Source organism: Podarcis melisellensis (genome assembly GCF_964234715.1).
Source record: "Podarcis melisellensis genome assembly, chromosome: 6".
NCBI classification, from domain to species: Eukaryota; Metazoa; Chordata; class Lepidosauria; order Squamata; family Lacertidae; genus Podarcis; species Podarcis melisellensis.
Genome location: NC_138538.1, coordinates 60,916,524 through 60,938,803, shown reverse-complemented (window position 1 = coordinate 60,938,803; position 22,280 = coordinate 60,916,524). Strand labels below are relative to the sequence as shown.

Here is a 22,280-nt window from a genome sequence, read left to right as displayed (position 1 = left end):
ATTGGTAACTTCAAAGTTAGATTACTCAACACACTCTATGTGAACGTCCACTGTGGTTGGTCCAGAAACTGCATTACATAATGATGCTGCACCATTCTGCATGGGTAGGAGTGAGATCCTATCAGCATATTGCATCTCTGGTCAAAGTTCTGCATTGGCAGCCATTTTGCTACTTGGCCAAGTTCAAAGTTTTACTATTAACGTGTAAAGCCCTAAACGACTTAGGAAGAGTTTATTTGAAGGGTCACCTTGTCTCATACATGCCTGCTTGACCACTTTGATCTGTGGAATATGCACTTCTACAAGTGTCATATACTGTTCATTCACATACTTGAGGAGCCACCTATGCTTTAGAACTGTCTGCCTATTGTCTGCCTTATAAGATATGGCAGAAACTCTGCTATACTAGCAGAACCAAATAAAACTGGTAGAAACTAAGTCACATCAGCACTACTGTGGTATGTGAGCAGTATGCCAGTATATCTGCTTCACCAATGCCATTCTGCGGGCATAAAGCTACAGACTGGAGGAGTGGACAGGTTGGAGGAGGACTGAATCCTATACCCTTCAAACCTCCTTCTCACCTGCAACCACAGCTAAATGTTGCGCCATTCAGAGCCAGGGTAAAGAAAATGATCTCTCATAAGAATCAATGGAGCATCCTATGATGTGTTTCCACAGTCAGATTCTGGCTACTAGTTATGTGGAATGTTACAATTCAATCTGAAATACCGTTTTTAAGTAACAGAATAACACTGGATACCGTTTTTAAGTAACAGAATAGACCTATTGTCCATTCTCTTTGTCAACTGACTACTTGATCAATAAACTTGAATTCATAGACTATCTACTCAAAAGGATGAAACCAAACATAATAGCTTGGGATTAGGGAATTCATCTCTTTCCCAGAAGCATAGTTTGTAAACATCTTACCTAAATACATCCTTTGAAGTGCCCAGCATTAGTCACTTTTCAAGGACAGAGTACTCAAATGGAATGACAATTGCTATCATGCTAGTTTATGCTAGCCTCCCTAAACATGGAGGCCTCCAGATGTCCTGGGCTACAACTCCAAACAGTTCCTGCCAGAGCAGGCTGGTTTGAGAACATACCACTGACAAAGCAGCTCAATGTATCTAAGATAAGTGAATCACGGAAGGCAATCCACACCAAATGACAACTAACTGTTTTCCATTTGCTTTTGCTTTTTCCCCCTCAAGAATATTTATTAAGGTTTTCAATAATAATACAATAAAAATCAAAAAGTAAAAAGACAAAAAAATAACAAAAATGCAAAAATAAAAATAATTAAAAACACATAAAGTTTCCATTGCTTATTTTTCATTAACTTATTTCCCAGACCTCCTCATACCTCCCTTTTTTGTATTCCAATTCAAATTATTAGTTCAGCAAATCCTTATTAATAAATTTTAACCTATTTCTAAACCTTCTCCCCCCCCCCATATTCTCTTAAAGCATTACAGCTGGAAACCACTTAATTTCTATCCGACATCATTCTAACATTCACTAATTTTGCAATATTTCTGTAGATAGTCTTTAAATTTCTTCCAATCTTCTTCTGCCGACTCTTCTCCCTGGTCTCGGATTCTGCCAGTCATTTCTGCCAATCCCATATAGTCCATCACCTTCGTCTGCCATTCTTCCAGAATGGGTAGATCCTGTGTCTTCCAGTACTTTGCAATGAGTATTCTTGCTGCTGTTGTAACATACATAAAGAAAGTTCTATCCTTCTTTGACACCAATTGGCCGACCATGTCCAGGAGAAAGGCCTCTGGTTTCTTCAGGAAGGTATATTTGCTTTTTCATATTAAGATACGCAGGCCTCAAGCATTCCTCCAAGTGTCAGTTATGGGTTTTCTGTTCAGAATATTCCAGCTACTTCCATGTAGCTTGCCGGGATTGTTAAACCTTTCCTTGTGTGGCCCTGGTATTCTCTCTGGGAAAATAGTGGTTGTTTGCAGGCTACAACTTAGGCCTCCTGGGAATTTGGTCTCCTACCTTAAGGTGTTTTCACATCATTGTTTGCTGCGCCTCTAGCATGATCACACCACCATTTTTTAAGACAGGTTCGCACAACGTTAACTGCAATCTATCTGCATTCTATTGCTTTTAGAGAAATATTTATCTTTGATGCACTCACACCAGGTTCCACGTGATTTGAAAATGGAAGCAGTCATTCCATTGTGGTGTGAACAGATCAGGGGACTTTAGAGCATACACAGAAGACAGCAAGTGCACAGATAAAACCTTCTGCAACACTGGGGAAAGAAATCAGGTGAATGTGAACAGCAGTGGGAGATATAAACTTGGAAATGCAGCAGAGGGGAAACCTACTCACAGGGGTTCAAGCTGAGCACAGCCTCAGAGAGACCTTGTAGCTATAGGAGACATCACCTGTTCTGTAAAAGGTATTGATGCTGTGCTTGGGCATAAGAGAAGTGTTTGTGCCATCACAAAACATGGGTAACCCATGGGCGTTATTGGGAGTGATGTGTATTTGATGGGTGATGACAGAATTGCTAGGGATCTTTTCAAATCGTCTTCACAGTTGTTATACTACATCTATCTCCCTCCCTGTAGCTATTGTGTTTTTAGATTGAGCAACAAAGGGTACCAGCTAGTTACACTGGTATAAGTTCCACATAGTGGTTGCCATCTTAGCGGGACCACAGGAATGCCTAGCACATGTGATTAAAACACTGTCACACCCGAAAAATGGGTTCCTATTGCAAAAAAATGGGTGTATAAAGAATTTGTATGTTTGCCAAAGGCTCACTGAGAAATGTAAAAAATCAAGTGTGAAGAGCAGAAAATAAATGATACCTTCTCTGGTATTTCCACAAAGGAACTTTACCACAGAGCAGTTTTGGATCTGTTTTTTTTTTTAAAAAAAGGAGCAAGCTTGTAGTCACTAAAAATATTTTACCCACAGCACCACACTAACCTATCAATGTTTTTCTCATTTTTTTTGTCAAATATATATTGGAGCTCGAAATTGTTGCCCAGTATTTCTAAGCTGTATCTTCCAAAAGCCAATCTTCACATTAAATATTGCCCTGAACAGTAATGGTTAACTAGAGAACTACTGAACTCGGAGAACTACCGAACAATGTCAACATGAGCCTAAGCATGACTAATGGTAATGTAATACACAGCACTTGGCTGATAGCAGTGTACTCCTTGAAGGGTATACCAATTATCTTGATACTCTTCGTGACACTATTATCAATTATCATGTTATCAGTTATCATAGCTCACTGCCACTTAGCCAGCAATGGAAGCCAAGGTGATAAACCTGTTAATTAAAATGAATATGTGAACACTCATTTATAGCCAGTTCATATGACCTGGTATTATCAACTGCTTCCTCTGACACTAAGTATGCTGAGATGGGTTCAAATAACAAGGAAGGGGATTTAGACTAAACAACAGGAGGAACATCCAGATGCTATGAGCGGAACAGCATCCAAACAGGCCTGCCTTGAGAAGTGATGGATGCATGAGAGGTTTAAGCAGAGACTAGATAGCCACCAATTAGAGATGGCATTGTAGAGGATTTGCTGCAGTGGCAGAAGGTTGGACCAGGAGACCTTTGAGGCCCCTTCCAATTCTATGATTCTAGGAGAACAAGAAGCTCACTGGAGATAAAAAATTGGTGGTAGCTGTTTTCATAACCAAGCAACTGAGAGGGTACTTGCAATTCCTGTATCATCATCATCATTGTCACGTCAACTCTCCCTGACAGTATCTTATTTCAGTTTCTAAAATTTGGTCAGAAAACTGATTTTTACAAGGCTGGTATAAGCAGCAAGCATTACTCAATAAGTCTCCAGCCATGACTACTTACACTGCCAGCCAGCCAAAATCATCCATTTGATGACTGAAAATACTTTTCCTCCCAGGAACTTGGGGACAGACATGTGTGTTTATCCCATTTAAAGCACAATTCTATACATGTCTATTCAGAAGTAAGCCTCAATGACTTTCAGGTACGCGTACATATGAAGCAGTTTTAGAAGCTAGGTTAGAAAAGCTAGGAGCCAAATGGCTTTTGGGACCTGGGTTGTGAGCGCCAAAACAGAATGTCTAGTCACCACTGGGAGGGGGTGGGGTTGGCAACACTTTTATTATTTTGTTAAGCATGAATTAATACACAATTAACGTTAAGTGACACATTGTTAATATCACATTTTTAGCAGAAATTGTCAATACAAATATATAAAAAATTGTCCAGTAGCACCTTAGAGACCAACTAAGTTTGTTCGTGGTATGAACATTTATTGTGCATGCACACCTCTTCAGATACACTGAAGATAAACTTGTTAATACAAGTTTAATTTGATGTTGACAATAAAAGTATCGGTACCATACTCCAGTTTTCAAAACACTCTTTTTTTAAAAAAAAATATTTTTATTGGTTTTTACACATAATAAGAACAGACAAAACAAACATAAACATTAAAAACAAACAACAAAAATTGACTTCCCCATGCCTTCCCTTCGCCACATCCTTGTTTTACCATTTTTTCGAGCAACTCATCGATCAGTCTTTAGTCAGGTCCCTTTTGAATTTTCTTAAAGTTTAAGATTTACAGCTGTAATTCTTTGTTTCCTACCCCTTAACATCTTATCAGTCCACAATTTTACAGTAGTTTTTTAGATATGTTTTAAATTTCCCCCAGTCCTCTTCCACTGTCTCTTTCCTCTGGTCACGGATTCTGCCGGTCATCTCTGCCAGTCCCATATATTCCATCACCTTCGATTGCCATTCTTCCAGAGTAGGTAATTCTTGCATCTTCCAATACTTTGCCAACAGGATTCTTGCTGCCGTGGTTGCATACATAAAGAATGTCTTATCCTTCTTTGATACCAATTGGCCGACCATGCCCAAGAGAAAAGCCTCCGGTTTCTTGACAAATGTCTACTTAAGGACTTTCTTAATTTCATTATAGATCATTTCCCAGTAGGCCTTAATCTTTGGGCAGGTCCACCAAAGATGGTAAAAAGTACCTTCAGCCTCATTACATTTCCAACATTTGTTATTGGGCAAATGGTAGATCTTTGCAAGTTTGACTGGGGTCATGTACCACCTATAGATCATTTTCATTATATTCTCTTTCAGGGCATTACATGCCGTAAATTTAACACCGGTGGTCCATAACTGTTCCCAGTCGTCAAACATAATGTCATGACCAATATCCTGTGCCCATTTAATCATAGCTGATTTCACTGTTTCATCCTGTGTATTCCATTTCAGCAGCAAATTATACATTTTAGATAGATTTTTAGTATTGGATTCTAACAATTCTGTTTCTAACTTTGACCTCTCCTTCTGAAAACCAAGTTTCCTGTCCTGCTTAAACATCTCATTTATCTGACGGTAGTGTAACCAATCTCGGACTTTATGCTTTAGCTTCTCAAAACTTTGTAGCTTCAGTTTTTCGCCATCATATTCTAAAATTTCACAATACTTAGGCCAATTAGAGTCCATGTTAATTTTTTTCACTGCTTTCGCTTCCATTGGTGACAACCACCTAGGGGTTTTACTTTCCAGTAAATCCTTATATCTATTCCAAACATTGTACAATGCTTTCCTGACAATATGGTTTTTAAAACTTTTATAAACCTTTACCTTGTCATACCACAGATATGCATGCCAACCAAAACTATTGTCATATCCTTCCAGATCAAGAATGTCTGTGTCTTCAAGAAGTAGCCATTGCTTCAACCAGCAAAAGGCTGCTGATTCATAATAAAGTCTTAAGTCTGGCAGGGCGAAGCCCCCTCTATCTTTTGCATCAGTTAAGATCTTAAATTTTATTCTGGGCTTTTTGCCCTGCCAGACAAATTTAGATATGTCTTTCTGCCACTTCTTGAAACAGTCCATTTTGTCTAGAATCTGCAACGTCTGAAATAAAAACAACATTCTTGGCAATACATTCATCTTGATAACAGCTATTCGGCCTAACAAGGAAAGTTTCAGCCTAGACCATATATCTAGATCTTTTTTAACTTCTGTCCAGCATTTTTCATAGTTGTCTTTAAATAGATTCACATTTTTTGATGTCAGATTTACCCCCAGGTACTTAACCTTTTTTTCTATTTCCAACCCAGTTTCACTTTGAAACCTATCTTTCTCCCCTTTTGTTAGATTTTTTTCCAGCACCTTTGTTTTCTCAAAACACTCTACCCTTTATTGTTAAATTCCATATTGTCTATCTTTAACAATTACTTCAAGGCTTCAAAGCACATACATTTCAGTAATTCTTGTGTGTCAGCCAGGCTCAAAAACTGGCACCCAGACTTTTTAGGTGCTCGCAAATGGAGAATCTTTAGGTGCAAAATGCACCTGGCGCCTGCTAATTTTGAACCCTAATATGAAAGCAATGCCTCAAAATGACATGTGAAGCTGGTGAGGCCTAGCAAGTCCACCCAAGTGAGCACTGTGAAGACTTGAACTCTGTTCTCCAGGCCTATGACAGTACTACTAGAACTTATTGGCTATCACTAAATAAACTCTGCTTTAAGTCTGCATGTAACAACAAAGAATTTTGGTGCCATTAAGATAAAACACATTTTTGTGTCATGAACTTGGGGGTCAAATCCCACCTCTATAAACTTGGGGTTATCATCAGTTGACATGAATATACACACTGCAAAGTGAGTCCAGAATGCAAGCAATGCACAAGACAGATAAGTCCTATTACTACACAAAGCACAAATGTGAATGCAATCCAATCCAGAGAGCAAAAGATACTGAGATGCAAACACCTAACCAGAGACAATTAATTTCTGCAGTAGCTTGTCTCTATTCAGCTCAAGTCTGATAGTGTCAAATCTACAAATGAATTCCAACACAGCTGCTTCATACAACTCTCCCTTCAAAACTTTGTGAGGTTTTTTTTAAAGACGTATGACAACATTCTTGTCTCATTCAATGACCATGGAGACTTAAGTGTTTCCCCGCCAATTTCCATTTTTTATGTTCATTTATTATGTTTTGAGAAAGCAGCCTGGTTGCCTAATGGTAATTGGGAAAGGCATGCTTGGAAACTTCTCAGTACACCGTCCGAGGGTTTCTGGGAACACAAATTTTGGAAACACACTGGCTTAAGGAGTGAAAGGGATGCAAAAGGTATTGCGTTTTGCCTGACAATTGTCCACTTCTCCCACCACCAAATATATGTCTCATCGTGCCTTAGTAACAATTACAATGGGGCATGTACTCCACATTTACACAGCCAGTGAGGCGTGGTTAGAGGATCCAGCTAGGGCAAGGGAGACCCAGAGACAAATCTCTACTCTGGTATGAAGCTGTTTGGGCCATTCACTTTATCTGAGCCTAGCCTACTCTGCAAGGTTGTGGTAAGGATAAAATGAGGGTGGGGAAGAACCATGCACACAGCCCTGAACTCCTTAAAGAAAGGAGTTGGGTAGGATAAAACCATACTAAATAAAGAAACACTAAATTTACATTACCAGTAAAATATGGGATGAGAAATGAGGTAAAACTTTTAAATGTTGTTTTTGTTAGTTTGGAAATCAACCTGATATGAAAGAAAGGGTGCTTGTTTTAGATTAAGATTCTAGCCTCTATTCCAGACACAAATGAGAATTAAGTGGCAGCATCTTTCCTTTCCCCACAGAATAATGGAAGATCGATCAATTCTATTTTCCCTTTTAAAAACACTTCTCTTCTCTTCACACTAATGGATAAGAGAGATTTCTCGTGGGGAAAGGAAGGAAAGGGCCTTCTTCTACCGCCACTCTTTTCCCAATAGCCACTAAACCAATGGCTCTCTAGCTGAGGAACTCTGGGGTTGCAGAGAAGCTTGCCAGAGTTCATCTGTGAGAAGATCAATTGTGGCAGACAAACACTGGAATGTCAGCTGGTCTGCAATCAGGGCAGTTTCCCCAGAATGTTCAGCTGCATGTGAGATCCAAGTTTTCTAGAGAAAACTTGGTTCACATAGGTTGACACTTCAGCCCAAGAGGCCTAGCTGGAGCGCTATATGAAAGGAGTACACACCCTAGAACAAGCCCTAGCATGCTTTGGAACATACAGGGACGAGGGGAGTTTAAATGCTTTCTATAAGCATTTCAGAAAACAGAGTGCCCAATGACCTCCTTGCCAGCTCTAATCAGTGCAGTGTAGAAGGCCATGTAACCCGCCCCTTGTGTTTATCATCAGCACTGGGATAATTGACGCAGTTGCATCTTCTTTTTGTTTCTTCTGCGGGCTTTTTGCTTCCAAATGGTCCTTCTCTGTGGGCCCACATGGCCCTGCTCATTCCATCATCCTTTGATCTGTTTTCCTCCCCGCAGGCAGAGGACAAGCAAAAGTGCTTCCAGATGAACTGCCTTTGTTTTGTTTTGTCTTATTTACACTTCAGGAGGTTTGAATGCTGTTTTCTCCACTCAGAGAAACTTTACTAGAGAATCCTAGTCTAGTATGAATGCAGCCATCTACAGGAATCAAGGGGGGGGGGGGAGATGCAGAATGACAGTCAAACCTCAATTATCTCTTTTTAAGGGGGGGAACCATGCAATTCATGAAATAGTAAGCTGCGCTAAAATCTGCCAATGCCAAAATATATCAAACTTCAACTCCTACTTCATACAAAGATCATAACTTTAGACATATACTCAAGCAAACATACAACAGAAACAAGCTACTGCAGATATAAAATTTTAGGTTGATTACTACTATAGTGTTACTGCCATATAATGCTGATCAGCAAAGGAATTCTTACCTGCTGAACTTCACTTTCTCCATTTGAAATTTTTTCTGTGTACACAAAGGAGTTGAATATCCGCTGTAATAAAATTAAGAAAGATTGATTAGACACATCGGTATAATATCAGTGACTGAGCATATTTAGGTGAAAAAAGCAGCTACATACGGAACAGGTAATATAAAAGAGAAGATTAAGGATTAAAAGAATTATGGTAATAAGAGATGGAAAAACCACAGCAGTTTCATTAAAAACACATACGCTTCCATAATTAAATTAAACAGATGTTTGTGTTTTGTGGAAATATATAGGATATTGCATCCAGAGTGCCTGACATTGAGTGCAAGTGGTATGAATTTAAAATAGCTATGCTTCACATTTCAAACATGGCTTTCCCCAAATAAAGTAATTGTTTACATATACCATACATTTAATGCAATGCAGCTTTTTCAAAAAGTTTTTTTTAAAAAAAATTCTCATTCTAAATTCATTAGGAGCCTGTCTAGATTTCACTTATACTCAACGGGCTTTGCTTTGGGACTCCTGCGGTGGAAAAGGAGCAGCAGCATTCTGTACCTCCCTTTTCCCACTGTATGCATACATGTTGTTGAAGGGAACGGCACGGAAAAAGTGAAGGCTCCTTACGGAGACACAAAACTAAATTGTTTATATACCGGTATTACTCACACACATCAGCACACAAACGAGCTCCGCTCACACCCTCCCTTCTTGCTCACATTCTCCAGTCTATGTCTTGCTGTTCTTCTCCTTTATCTTTCCTACATCTGGGTCAGCAGCAGTGAGGGAGCTAAGAGGTTTTAGAAGTGGATAACCCTTACCTACAAAGCAATAATCAAGGCTTCTACTGGGTTATTGAGAGGAAGCCTATCCAGCCTTAGCTCCCAGCCCAGAGGCAGGCATCTGCTCAGCCTATCTTTGCCCCCAAAGATCTTAAGGAGGCTTGGCTTGGGCAGAAAGGAGACAGTACATAGCTTCCATTGAGCCAATGCCATCAAGGGCCTTCAGGAACCATCTCACTATTGGTGATGGGCTGTTCCCAAAGCAATAGGAAGGGGGATCTTGGACTCAGTGGATGCATGTAACAAGCCAAACATCTCCTGAGAACCATCTATTTTTCCTACTTTTGGGCTGATGGTGGAGAACTGAAGCTGCAGGCAAACATTGACAGGTGAGCAGGAATGCCTATCTGTCAATCACCTGTTGTTGTTGTTATTGTTGTTGTTGTACTTAATGCCAAAATAGGCTTTAAGCTGTTTAGATGTTTAAGGGAGGTTGCCAAAACTGCCAATTTGCTTATTGATGGTTACAGCAACCTCTTCTTAAGACACATTTACTGCACCAATCAGCTGGCTGACACTGCCAGCTCCAAAGGAGGTTGTTGTAACAGCTGATCAGCTAATTGGGAGTTACAAGGAGCCCCTTTGAAGTCTGTTTGGAGGAAATGGTTTAGAGTGCAAAGGAGCACCCCCCCCCCCACAGACATCTGTATACAGAGATTGGTCAAATTAGCAAAGAGTTGTGTACAAAGCCAAAACAGAAATTTATTATTCTTATCAGCAGAGAAGTATAGGCAAAGTAACTACATTTGCATCACGACTGCTTTACATAATACATATGTATTTTAAAAGAAAAAAAGATTACTTCCACAGAAAAAAGGTTATGATCATTTCCCCCCATTTATTTTCTACACTTTCTAAACTTAGAATTTTGTTTTATTCTATAGGCTCATAAATTTATATTGTTAATATGCCTATATCATGTGACTAAATACCCATATGTACCATTTATTATTCTGCCAAATTATGAATATTCAAAACTACCAACAAAATAGCATGAATACTTATTTTTCATGTCATGTAGAAACACAGTTATTCAAAGAGCTACCATATAGCATGCTTAACCAAGAGTGTGGCTCTTGTCTTCACATAAGTGATAAGAGAATGCAAACCCAATCTGAATTACTTTCATTTTACAATGCTCCCACCTCCTTCTGTAGCTGGCAAGCTAGGAGTGGGGGACCTGTGGTCCTCCCGATGCCCTTGGACTCCAACTCCCATCAACCCCAGACAGCACTGCCAATTGTCAGTGGTTAAGGAATCTGGAGTCCAGCAGCAAATGGAGGGCTATGGGCTCCTCCTCTCTACTCTAAGCAGCTATAGTTATGTGGCACAAAAATACATCTGTGCTTCCTGGTCAGATTTTTTAGATCAGGAGTTAGCAAGGTTTATCTTGCCTGGGCCAGATCAGTCCCGCAGAGACCCGTCTGTGCGCTAGATTGTGCGCATGCATGAGTGCACGCACCCCCAAATTCTAGCATCTGCACGTGTGCAGATGTGATTTACGGCGCTGCGGAAACAAGTCCCCGCGCCACGCTGGCTTAGCACAGCGCATGCGCAAGTGGGTGGCTCAGTTCGGGGCAGCTCATGGGCTAGTCAAATGATCTCCAAGCGCCACTTCCGGCCTATGGTCTTTAGGTTGCTGACCCTTGTTTTAGATAATGCTTCTTGCATCACAAAAACTTCATTTACTTGCAGACCAATCTGTATTAACTGTTATCACAACTGTATAATATCCCCTATTCTGTTCAGGAAATAAATGAGTTACAAATTGGGAAACTCATATTAAATCAATGGTTTAAATCACGATTAAGCACAACTACTTAAAAAATAAATTTCAATCATAGGCATACAGGCAATACCGACAATGAGTTATTTTAAAGAAATATGGGACCAAAGGCAAATGGTAAAGAGCATTTAGGGGGGGAAATGGAAAAGGAACAAACCAAGTACAGTACATTTAACTAAGGTGGGAGTGTAACCCACTGCCAAAGCACAGCAGTAATTTGATCCTAAGTGTGCCATATGTGTTAAGATTAAATTGCTTTCCAAGCACCTTATTCTAAAAGATAAAATGTATTGTTGACTACATCGAGCAACAACAGATTCAAAACACTTCATCATATTAATTTTGTTGTCTGGTTTAGTTCTTTTAGCGCCACACTTTGTGTGCAGTGTTTTAGTTTATTAGCTTATTTAATTTATATACAGTGGTACCTCGGGTTACAGATGCTTCAGGTTACAGAAACAGTACCTTGGGTTAATAACTTTGCTTCAGGATGAGAACAGAAACTGTACAGCAGCGGTGGCGAGGCCCCATTAGGTAAAGTGGTACCTCAGGTTAAGAACAGTTTCAGGTTAAGAATGGACCTCCAGAACGAATTAAGTTCTTAACCTGAGGTACCACTGTACCACCCTCCATCCAAATATCACAGAGCTGTAGCAAAAAAGGCGATTCACAGCTAAGGATGCAAGTACCTTATCTGAACTAGATGTAGCATCTAAGCAAATGAAGATATAAGCAGCAGTTTGGCAGGTCAAATTCTATCCTCAGCACTCCTCTTGCCATCATTCAGGGAAGACATATCCTTGGTCACAGAAAACACTGTGGAATAATCTTACGTTTTGTTCCACTGAGCTTATGACTGTCACTTTCCCTTATTCCTTTCCCTCTTGGGGACTTCAGGAATTTAAGAAATTTGAACTCTTAATGCTAAGGCCACCCCTGGAGAGGGCGGCAGTAAATCTTCTGAGTTTACAAGTCCCAGTGAGCCTAAAAGGATTAAAAAGGCAAGATACAACTATTATGAAAAAGCCCAACACTGAAACTTCCTCTCATTCTATCCCCTTTATTAAAAGCTCTGATCAGTTTCTAAGACTACAAACAAACCTTTCCCACCCCACCCAATTTAGAGAAGCTAATTTAACATCAGAAGAAAATACATTAAAGGTGTCATTTTGATGTAAAATGAACTGCATTTTCTTTTCCACTCACAAATTGCTGAATATCTGGACATCAAAGGAAACAAAGAAATAGCCTCTTAGCTAACACTGAGGTTTCTATCCGTAATACGAAGCTAGCCCTTAACCTGAGCTTTTACAGATCTATGAAGAAGCATTAAAAATAATGAATATAGTTAGGAAAAAGGAATACCAATAATCGCTTGTTTGGTTACTTAGCTTATGTTTTCAAGTGAGAGTCTGAGTCGAAAAAATAAGTATAAAATCTTCCACTATGAAATGTTTGCTTCAAATCTTAATTTTTGCTACCTAACAGCAGCACATGAATACTGTGATCATTGAAATGTTCTATCTTCTCTCCCCATGGTTCCTGTAATTAAATGAAGGAAAAATTGTGCGATTGCAAGCAGCATGATTGGAGTTATATGTAGTTGGGCCCTTTGATATGGATAATGCAGTGCAGTTCTGCATGCACTTTGCATCACATACTGTGAAAATGTGGCATACGTGAATTTTTCTATACTGTATGTGGAATATCTGACAAATTAACATCATTGATTCGTGTTTAAACATGAATGGCATATACAAAACTGCTGGCCTTATTTATACATTTATCTGAAGTACTTATAATTCACTCTTCATTGAATATTGTTGATTCCAGAATGGGGAACAATGAAGTAAAATAATAATATACAGGTGGAAAGCAATAAACAGAAATTACAAAATCCATCAAAGTATGTCCAATAAACATCAAACAAATAAACAGCTCCATTATATAGCAAAAAAACCTAAACTACAACAATTAGAATTTCCAATTTAACAAAATACATGGATGAAGAAAACAGGACATTCAATTCACTGAAGAACCAAATGGTCCTATCAACAGTTCCCACACCATTTCTTACTTGGTGCAACCTACTCACTCCCCCCCCCCCCAATCAGAGAGAAGGCCCCACTCTGTGCTAACAGACTCTCCTTCTGTCTTTTGAGCACCTTCACTGCCACTCTTGAACCCATCCAGGCTCTCACCATGAGCAGCAAATTGTGAACTCTTAATATTATAACTGTACCATATGCTTTATCAAAATGTAAATCAGCCTAGCAACATAGTACATGGTCAATTAGTTTGTTGTTGACATTTAAAGCTGGAAACAACTTAGGACAAGGACATCTAACAGAACTATATCCCCTGATACAGACCAAGCTCAGCTGTAAGATTTTCTTACGGATGACCTACTGGTTATTTCACAACCAGCAGACTGTCCCTTGGGGACACTGCAAAAGTGGGCTCTCTCAGTGATGGCACCCAGTCTTTGGAATACCAACCCTCAGTCATGAAGTGGTCATCTTAAAACAACTCAATGCAAGTTTGCCTAGACTCTTACCAACTCCTACTTTCTAATTGTAGGCTCTTTTTAATATTTTAAAAGTAATGAATTTTTAATGCTCAGTTTTATTAAATGGGGTTCTGCTTTAATTACTTCTATGTAAACCACTTGGAGATGTTCATTACATTAAGCTGTATACACTTTTTATAACTAAATAAATCTGAGAATGCATACTGCTCCATGCATCTGTGCTGATTCTAGATCGCCATCCGTGCGGATGGGAGGAAAAGAGGAACAGCAGCTCCTAGCCTGACTAGGCTCATGGCCAAACTACATGTGATCAGATCTAACATTTATTTATTTTTACTTAAAATGCAGCCCCAGTGATGCTATAATTTGCACTGTAGCAGCAAAGCTGGGGGTGGGGAGGAGTCAACCCTTTCCTATGACATTTTACAAAACTAAAGAAAGTACACAAACATACACACAGCTAGACCTGCAGCAGAAACAATGAAGTATTTTCCCAATATGGGGCAAAGCACTTCCCCTCCCAACTACAGTTGAAACGAGCAAAGTCTGACCACTCATACCATTCACTTTTCTGCCTTATCCCTTGAATACAGGAAGTGGAGATAAGTCTTTTTCTGTGCCAGTACTGTAATTAAGGCTCGTGCTCCCTAGAGAGGCCCTTCTTGGCACCTATATAACTTGGGCACCAACTGAAGACTGTTTTATTCTCTTTGGTTTTGGTCCAATTAGTTTTGATGCTTGCTTTTGCTGCTCTGAATTGTTATATTTGATCAAACTGTTGTTTTGTTGTCTGGTTTTAGTTTTGGTTGATTGTAAAAAAAAAGTGACAGATAGCACTGAGTAAATAAATGTGCTAGTTAGAATTCTTATTTCCACATCCACCTGTATGACTTGCTTTCTGTCTTTTGATGGGGGCCGGAGTTTGCTAAGGAACAGAGGAGGGGGGACAAAAGACAGGGAGCATCTTAACTAGGTGAAGAGGAATCCTGGAGAGGCAGCATGGCTGGCACACTGCAGCACTGCTTAAGAAAGCCTATATACCTGTATCTCATACAAGCCAGCATATTTAACCTAGCATCTTCATTAAACAGATTTTCAAACTCTTAGCTGGAATTAGAATTTGGGTGAGAATCTTAGAAACAAAACAAAAACAAAATGGACGGAAAGGAGACTTGGGGAAAGTTTCTCCAATTCTTAATACCTTTATTACATCAGTCCTTCACTTCCTTTTCGCAGTGACTTATGCCAATCAGACCCTTGCCCAAACATCCCGAAAGGGTGAATAGCAAGTTATTATTACCACAACAGGTTATACCAATGTAAGAGGCTGTTCCACTAGGCTCTATTTCTGAAAGAACCTGAGCTGGCAGAGGCTCTCTGCACTCTGCTTTATTTTATTTATAGACGTCAATGGGATAGTGTAATTGCTCAAAGCTATGCTCAGTTACTTGAAGACATCCAAACTGAGACCATTAAAAACGTAGGGGGAAAAGATTGAAGCCCCAACTGGGACACTGTATTTCTAGACATAACCTCTTCGAAACCCCTATTTACCTTGAGTAAAGAAGAGCTGGAAAACTACCAAAAATGTCATCAAGATACTTTTTTTGAAGCCAAAGAAGGGGAGGGGGGAAGGAAAAAAATTAGTTCCACATGTTAAAACGATTCAGCATTTAGTCTATGTAATTTGACTAACGTTATACTCATGACAATGCGCATGGCAATCTTACAGAAAACTAAAATTGATGTTATGCAACCTCAGAATATAAAGCAGATGGTGGAAATAAACCTCCATACACTATTAATTTTCTTCATCTTGAGCCTGGGAGTAGGGGACAAGGGAAATATATTTACTATAATCTACAATAATAGTAGATAATTATCCAGTGGATTCCTATATTCTCAATAGAGGTCAAGAACAGAATGACATAACGGGGTGGGGGGGGGGGAGAAGGGGAGAGCCACACTCAAGAGTCCAAAAATGCCATTATCAAATGGTACAGTGTCCAATTGTAAAAGATAGAGGAGCATTTCCAGTACAAAAGCAATTCTGAAATTTACAGTGGTACCTCTGGTTGCGAACAGGATCCGTTCTGGAGTCCCGTTCGCAACCTGAAAGGAATGCAACCTGCGTCTGTGCACGCACGGCTCGCAATTCGCCACTTCTGTGCATAAGCGTAACATCATTTTGCACGTCTGCGCATGCATGAGCGGCGAAACCTGGAAGTTACCCTTTCCAGTACTTCCGGGTCGCCGTGGGATGCAACCCGAAAAAACTTAATCTGAAGCAAACGTAACAAGAGGTATGAATGTATAACAAATTAGCACAAAGTACAAATTAACAAATACATATAAATATTCTAAGTAGAATGCAATGGCCAGGTTCCCATGTAGTGTTAAGTCAAATCATGGCTTGTCATTAGCACATTGGGTGCCCAGGAGGAGAGTGCAGCCGTGTTGATCCTCCCTAGTACTTTCAGGTCAATGTAGAGTGGCAGCTAAGCTTAGCATATTGCCCAAGCTCAGACTTGGTTAAGCTCTCTCCTCCTAGATCACAATCTAAAGCCAAGTTTTGTTCTTTTCTCTTTTGTCAGGCCCAGTCCCAGCGCCCAGTTGACGTTTCATAGATCTATAGGCTGGGGCATTTTGGGTAAATTAAGAAGGCAAGCAGCAGCCACCAATGAAAGTGAGGCTTCCCATCATGTGGCTCTGTCTTTAAATACCATATTGGCCTGAATATATTGGCAGTCAGGAGCACAGGGCAACGGCGCCCGTCATGTCCATGGCTCCCAAGCCTCCCCCAAGGCACCAAATTTTAAAGGTGATGCTTAAATTCAGGTGAGGCTTGTATTCGGGCCAATACGGTAATGTGTTTGTTTCTAGTAGTTATGGCATTAACAATGAGCACAAAGGGAGGCTACCTATGCTGCTCAGCCACCTGAAAGGCTGTTGCTACTGAGGCAAACCAAGGAAGGAAGAGACTCAGTTACATACAGTACAGTACTAGCAATTGCTATGGGGTCACATACTTGAAACAGCTGCAAAATGCAGATGCCATCACCTGTACAATTTTTGCAGAAACCAACACAGGTATAAAATTGAAGTATTCCATCTCCACGATCATGAAGCTGTAACTCCTGGTCACCAATGTCTTGCTTTGCACTAGCTGAGTAAGTTGACTTGCCAAGTTAACTAACTTTTCTTTTCTCAGTTCCCAAAATATGAGCCAGGAGTTGCTGCTTCGTCATATGAGAAACCATTCTAATACAATTGGGGACTTCTGTTTTGTTCTTCATGGATATTTATTAAAAGACAGAAAACAGGAAAACCCTATCAGAATCTAAGAGGAATGTTGGCCTCAGAAGGATTATGTTCATGTCGAGAGAGTTTCGTTTCATTCTTGGCGCTGTGTTTCTCTACTTTACAGATCTATCAATCACAAGACAGGCTGCACACTCACAGCTCTAATGGCATGGGATAAGCCTGTGTAATTTCATACTCCACAAGAAAAAAAAGGTCCAATACATGCAATGCCGTATGCACTATAAATCTGTTCAGTACAGGCAAAGCTGGAAATATATAGTTTTCACATGCTGGGAGTGCAGTGCATGAGTACATTAAAGTTCTTGTGTTGTCATTGTTTACATAAATAAAAGTGAATCACCCTGAAAATAAGTTACTGAAGGACGACAAAGAACATTCATTCAATATTTAAGTGAACATTGCTAAAGGTGGCATGCTAAGAAAAGAAAATATAAACAGGACTTCCGGAGGCGGCGCGAACGGCAATGGCTGCCAGCTCCTGAACGGGAGAGGGTAGCTCCGTTGAAACGGGTCGCCCGCTACGGCGAAGCGGGGACCCATCCAGAAAAACCACAGGCAGCAGAAGCCTGTGGTCCTGAGACCCGGCGGGCGCCAAAAGCAGCCCCTAAAACGACGAAGGGACCCCGTAAGGGGCTCCGGACCGCGGAGGGGGTAGCGGCGCTGTGGGTCGTTGCGCGATCAACGGAGCGAAGCCGCGTCGCTGTTGCCGGTGAGCGCTGACCTTTCTTCTTGAAACTGCTAACTTTGGAAAGCAACAACCCGTGAGTAATTTGGACACTATACTTCTAAAGCTTCTAAAAATTGTGAATTTGGCTGAAAGCGGAGTGACGAAAAACAGGAAGTCCGTCTTCCGCTGACACTGAACTTGAAAGTAAAGAGCAGGAGGAGTGGAGACAAAGAGTAATTTTTTGCATTGACTGATCTGGCATCTATTTAAACTGTTGTTTCTGGCTGATTTAAAGACTTTAAGTGGCTGTTTTTTGGACCTTCATTGAGACAAGGGTACCTGTCTTCTGTTGATCTATTGGATTACAAATAAAAGTAAGAAACCCAGGTACTGGAGCTGCCTGAGTAACTGAGCAGTCAGCCTGCAAGCTTTGGATACTTTGAATCTGAACTTTGGAACATACTGAGTTTGAATTTGTTACTTTGAAACACTTGTGGTCTAAGCACTTTTGGAAACAATGTTTGGCTTTAAGTTTTAACTCTGCTAAAACTTATCTTTGTGAAGATCTTTGGAGATCAATTCAGACTTACTAACTTCAATTGGATTGGACTTCCTCCCCAAAGACATTCTAAGCTCCACCTAGAGGATTTTTGGATTTACAGCAGTGACTTTGTTTTACTTTCTCTTTCCCGGCCTCCTGTTTGAGTGTTACCATCTGGGCTCTTACTTTCTCATGGGAACAATTCAGTTTGACCTTGGCTTTTAGATAACTTTGGAATGAGTGGAACAAGAAAAAGGGGAAGAACCAGACAAACAACGTTAACTTTACCGACAGTCTCACAGCGTAGATCATCTGTGCCTGCTTTGCCTACTACTTTGCCTCCTGAGGCAGAAGCGGCCTCCCTGCTACAATCAGGGGAGGGAGAAACTGAGGAATTACAACTGGAAGATATGGCCTCAGGAGCAAGTGGCACTATTTTGGAGAAAATTTTTGAAAAATTGGAGGCTCTGGACAGAAAGGCTGACCAGCAATCAGCTAAAATTGACTTAAACACAGAAAGTTTAAATAGACTAACTGGACAAGTTGCACAGAATGTTCAATCTATTGGAGAATTGAAGGAGGCTGTAGGTGAAAATCGGAAACTGGCGGAAGACACTAGCCAAAGATTGGGACAGCTTGAAAAAGAAGTAAGACCACTCAGCAAACAAGTAGGAGAACACCAGATCTATTTTTCCATGACAGAACTTCGGAACAGGGAGGCCAATTTAAGGATACGCTCAATTCCAGAAGTGGAAGAAGGTAACTTAACTGAGTTCCTTACCAAGGAATTTTCCAAGTTTTGGAACTTAGAAGAAAAAGACTTTAAAATACTATCTGCTTTTAGGCTTGGAAGACTTATAAAGAAGGAGAAGCCCAGAGACTGTTTGATAATATTGAGATCAAAGGAGGAAAGGGACAAGATTCTAGGCCTGCACTACGGAAAGTCACTGGATATTTTGGACAAAAGAATTGAAATTTATAAGGATATTCCTAAACAGCTGTTGGATCTTCGAGCAGACTACTCGGAATTAGTAAAACTGCTAAGGAGCAACTCAATCATCTTCAGGTGGGAGTTTCCCCAAGGGTTGTCGTTTACTTTCAGAGGGAGGAAGATTAAAATTAGAACGCCGGAGGATAGAGACAAGTTTTTGGTGGCACACGGAGAAGATCTTCATAAGGGACTTGGATTACCCCCAGGGCCTGAACCTCCGGGGGTTCCTGCACCCTCGGACCCCCAAAAATCTGACAATAAGGTACCCCCACAGCAAGAATAACCAGATATATTCAGGATGTCTCTGCAACTTTTGAGCTGGAACATAAATGGCTGTAACATTCCAGGAAAAAGGAGAAAAATCTTTCACATTTTAAAAAAGGAACATTTGGACATTATTTGCTTACAGGAAACACATGTGACCAGGCTCCACAGAAAAGTGTTAATAAATAAAAGACTTGGTCAGGAATTTATATCTTCGGATACAGTTAAAAAGAGAGGTGTGGTAATTTATGCAAAAGAGAGCCTTTCACCTAAATTTCTGTTTAAAGATGAGCATGGAAGAATTTTGGCGATAGAAATACAACATCAAGGGGAAAAAATACTGATATTAGAAATTTATGCTCCAAATGAAGGAAAATCGGAATTCTATAAGAAGTTGCATGAGACTATGCTGGACTATCTGGACTACAACAACATCATTATGATGGGAGATATGAATGGAGTTGTATCAACCAATATGGATAAGTCACAGAGCCAAAAAATTTCTAAAGATGGGAGACTACCAAAGACCTTCTTTGAAATGACAGACAATATGGACTGGATTGACATTTGGAGAGTGAGAAACCCCTTGGGAAGGGAAGGAACATTTTTCTCTGAAGCCCAACTGACTTGGACAAGAATCGACCAGATATGGATAACTAGAGGTCTGGCACCTAAGATCAGAAAGGTGGAAATCTGCCCAAAGACATGCTCCGACCATAACGCACTGAGAATGGACATGACATTGATTCCAACCGGTTCCTTCAGATGGAAGATGAATGATGGCCTGTTTAGAGATCAGGAGATCACTAAGAAGGCCCAAAAAGCCCTAAAGGATTATTTTGAGATCAATATGAACACCACAGTGGAAAAAAGAACTATCTGGGACGCAAGTAAGGCCGTGATGAGGGGGTTCCTGATACAACAGAACACAGTAAAGAAAAGGAAACAAAACGCAAGGAAAGATAAAATTTTGGAAAAAATCAAGGAGTTGGAGAAGAAGTTAAGACTTAATCCGAAGTCCCAGCCGATTCTGAGAGAAATCAAACTTTACCAAGCACAGTATTGTAAACTGATAAATCAGGAAATAGAATGGAAAATCAAACTAATGAAACAAAAAACTTTTGAGTCGGCTAATAAATGTGGAAAACTGCTAGCTTGGCAGTTGAAGAGGAGACAAAAGTTAAACACAGTGACAAACTTAGAGATTGAAGGAAGATGTATCCAGAACCCCGGAGAGATTAGAAAGTGTTTCCAGAGATATTTCAAAAAATTATACACTCAAGGGCCACAAGATGAAGCAGCGATTAAACAATTTTTAAAGACAAATGGACTGGCAAAGTTGTCAGAAGAAAATAGATCAATTCTGAATGGCAAAATAACACGACAAGAGATTGAGCAGGCCATCCAAAATATGAAACAGGGCAAATCACCAGGACCAGATGGGCTGACCTCCAAGTATTATAAGACATTGAAAGACTATTTGATACAACCACTGATGGAGGTCAGCAATGAAATTTTAGAGGGGAAGAAGGCGCCAGAATCGTGGAAAGAAGCTTTCATCACATTGATACCAAAATCGGAAACTGAAAAGACACAGCTTAAGAACTACCGTCCCATCTCCCTTTTAAATGTGGATTACAAAATATTCGCAGACGTTTTGGCAAGTAGATTCAAGAGGGTTTTAAACAAAGTAATCCATAAAGACCAGGCAGGCTTTCTCCCAGGTAGACACATGTCTGCCAATACAAGGAACATTATAGATATATTGGAGCTTTTACAAACAGACATAAATACTAAAGCTGTTTTAATTTTTATAGACGCGGAGAAGGCCTTTGATAACATATCCTGGAAGTTTATGAAAGGGAATCTAAAAGAAATGGGAGTGGGCCGGGGGTTTGAGAATGGGATTGATGCAATATATTCAGAACAAAAGGCTAAACTGATAGTTAACAATGTGGTTACAGAAGAGTTTAAAATTGAAAAAGGAACACGACAAGGCTGTCCGATTTCCCCGTTACTATTTATCTCGGTCCTGGAGGTGCTCTTGAACACGATTAGAGGGGACAGGTTGGTGGAAGGGATACAGGTCGGAGCGAAACAATACAAACTTAAAGCGTTTGCAGATGACTTAGTTCTGACATTACAGGAGCCAGAATCTAGTACGAAAAGAGTACTACAACTAATCCAGGATTTTGGTCGGGTGGCGGGATTTAAACTAAATAAGCAAAAAACCAAGGTGTTGGGAAAAAACTTGACAGATATTGAGTCGGAACGGTTTCAGAGAGAGACAGAGTTAACTGTGGTTAAGAAAGTTAAATACCTAGGGGTAAACATAACAGCAAAGAATTTGAGTCTGTTTAAAGATAATTATGAAAAATGTTGGTCTGAAATTAAGAGAGACTTGGATAGCTGGTCAAAACTGAAACTTTCATTGTTAGGTCGAATAGCTGCTATTAAGATGAATGTATTGCCAAAAATGTTATTTTTGTTTCAGACATTGCAGATTGTAGATAAAACGGAGTGCTTCCGGAAGTGGCAGAAAAATATCTCCAAATTTGTCT

The 22,280-nt window shown here is 40.0% G+C and overlaps 1 protein-coding gene across 1 annotated transcript in view; it reads right to left on the bottom strand.

The window, feature by feature from the left end:
• CACHD1 (cache domain containing 1) overlaps window positions 1–22,280 on the bottom strand; it is a 126,791-nt gene that overhangs the window by 70,132 nt on the left and 34,379 nt on the right. The window contains exon 2 of the mRNA XM_081915696.1: window positions 8,775–8,837. Coding sequence (XP_081771822.1) covers window positions 8,775–8,837 — 63 coding nt within the window. The remainder of the gene's footprint in view (window positions 1–8,774; window positions 8,838–22,280) is intronic.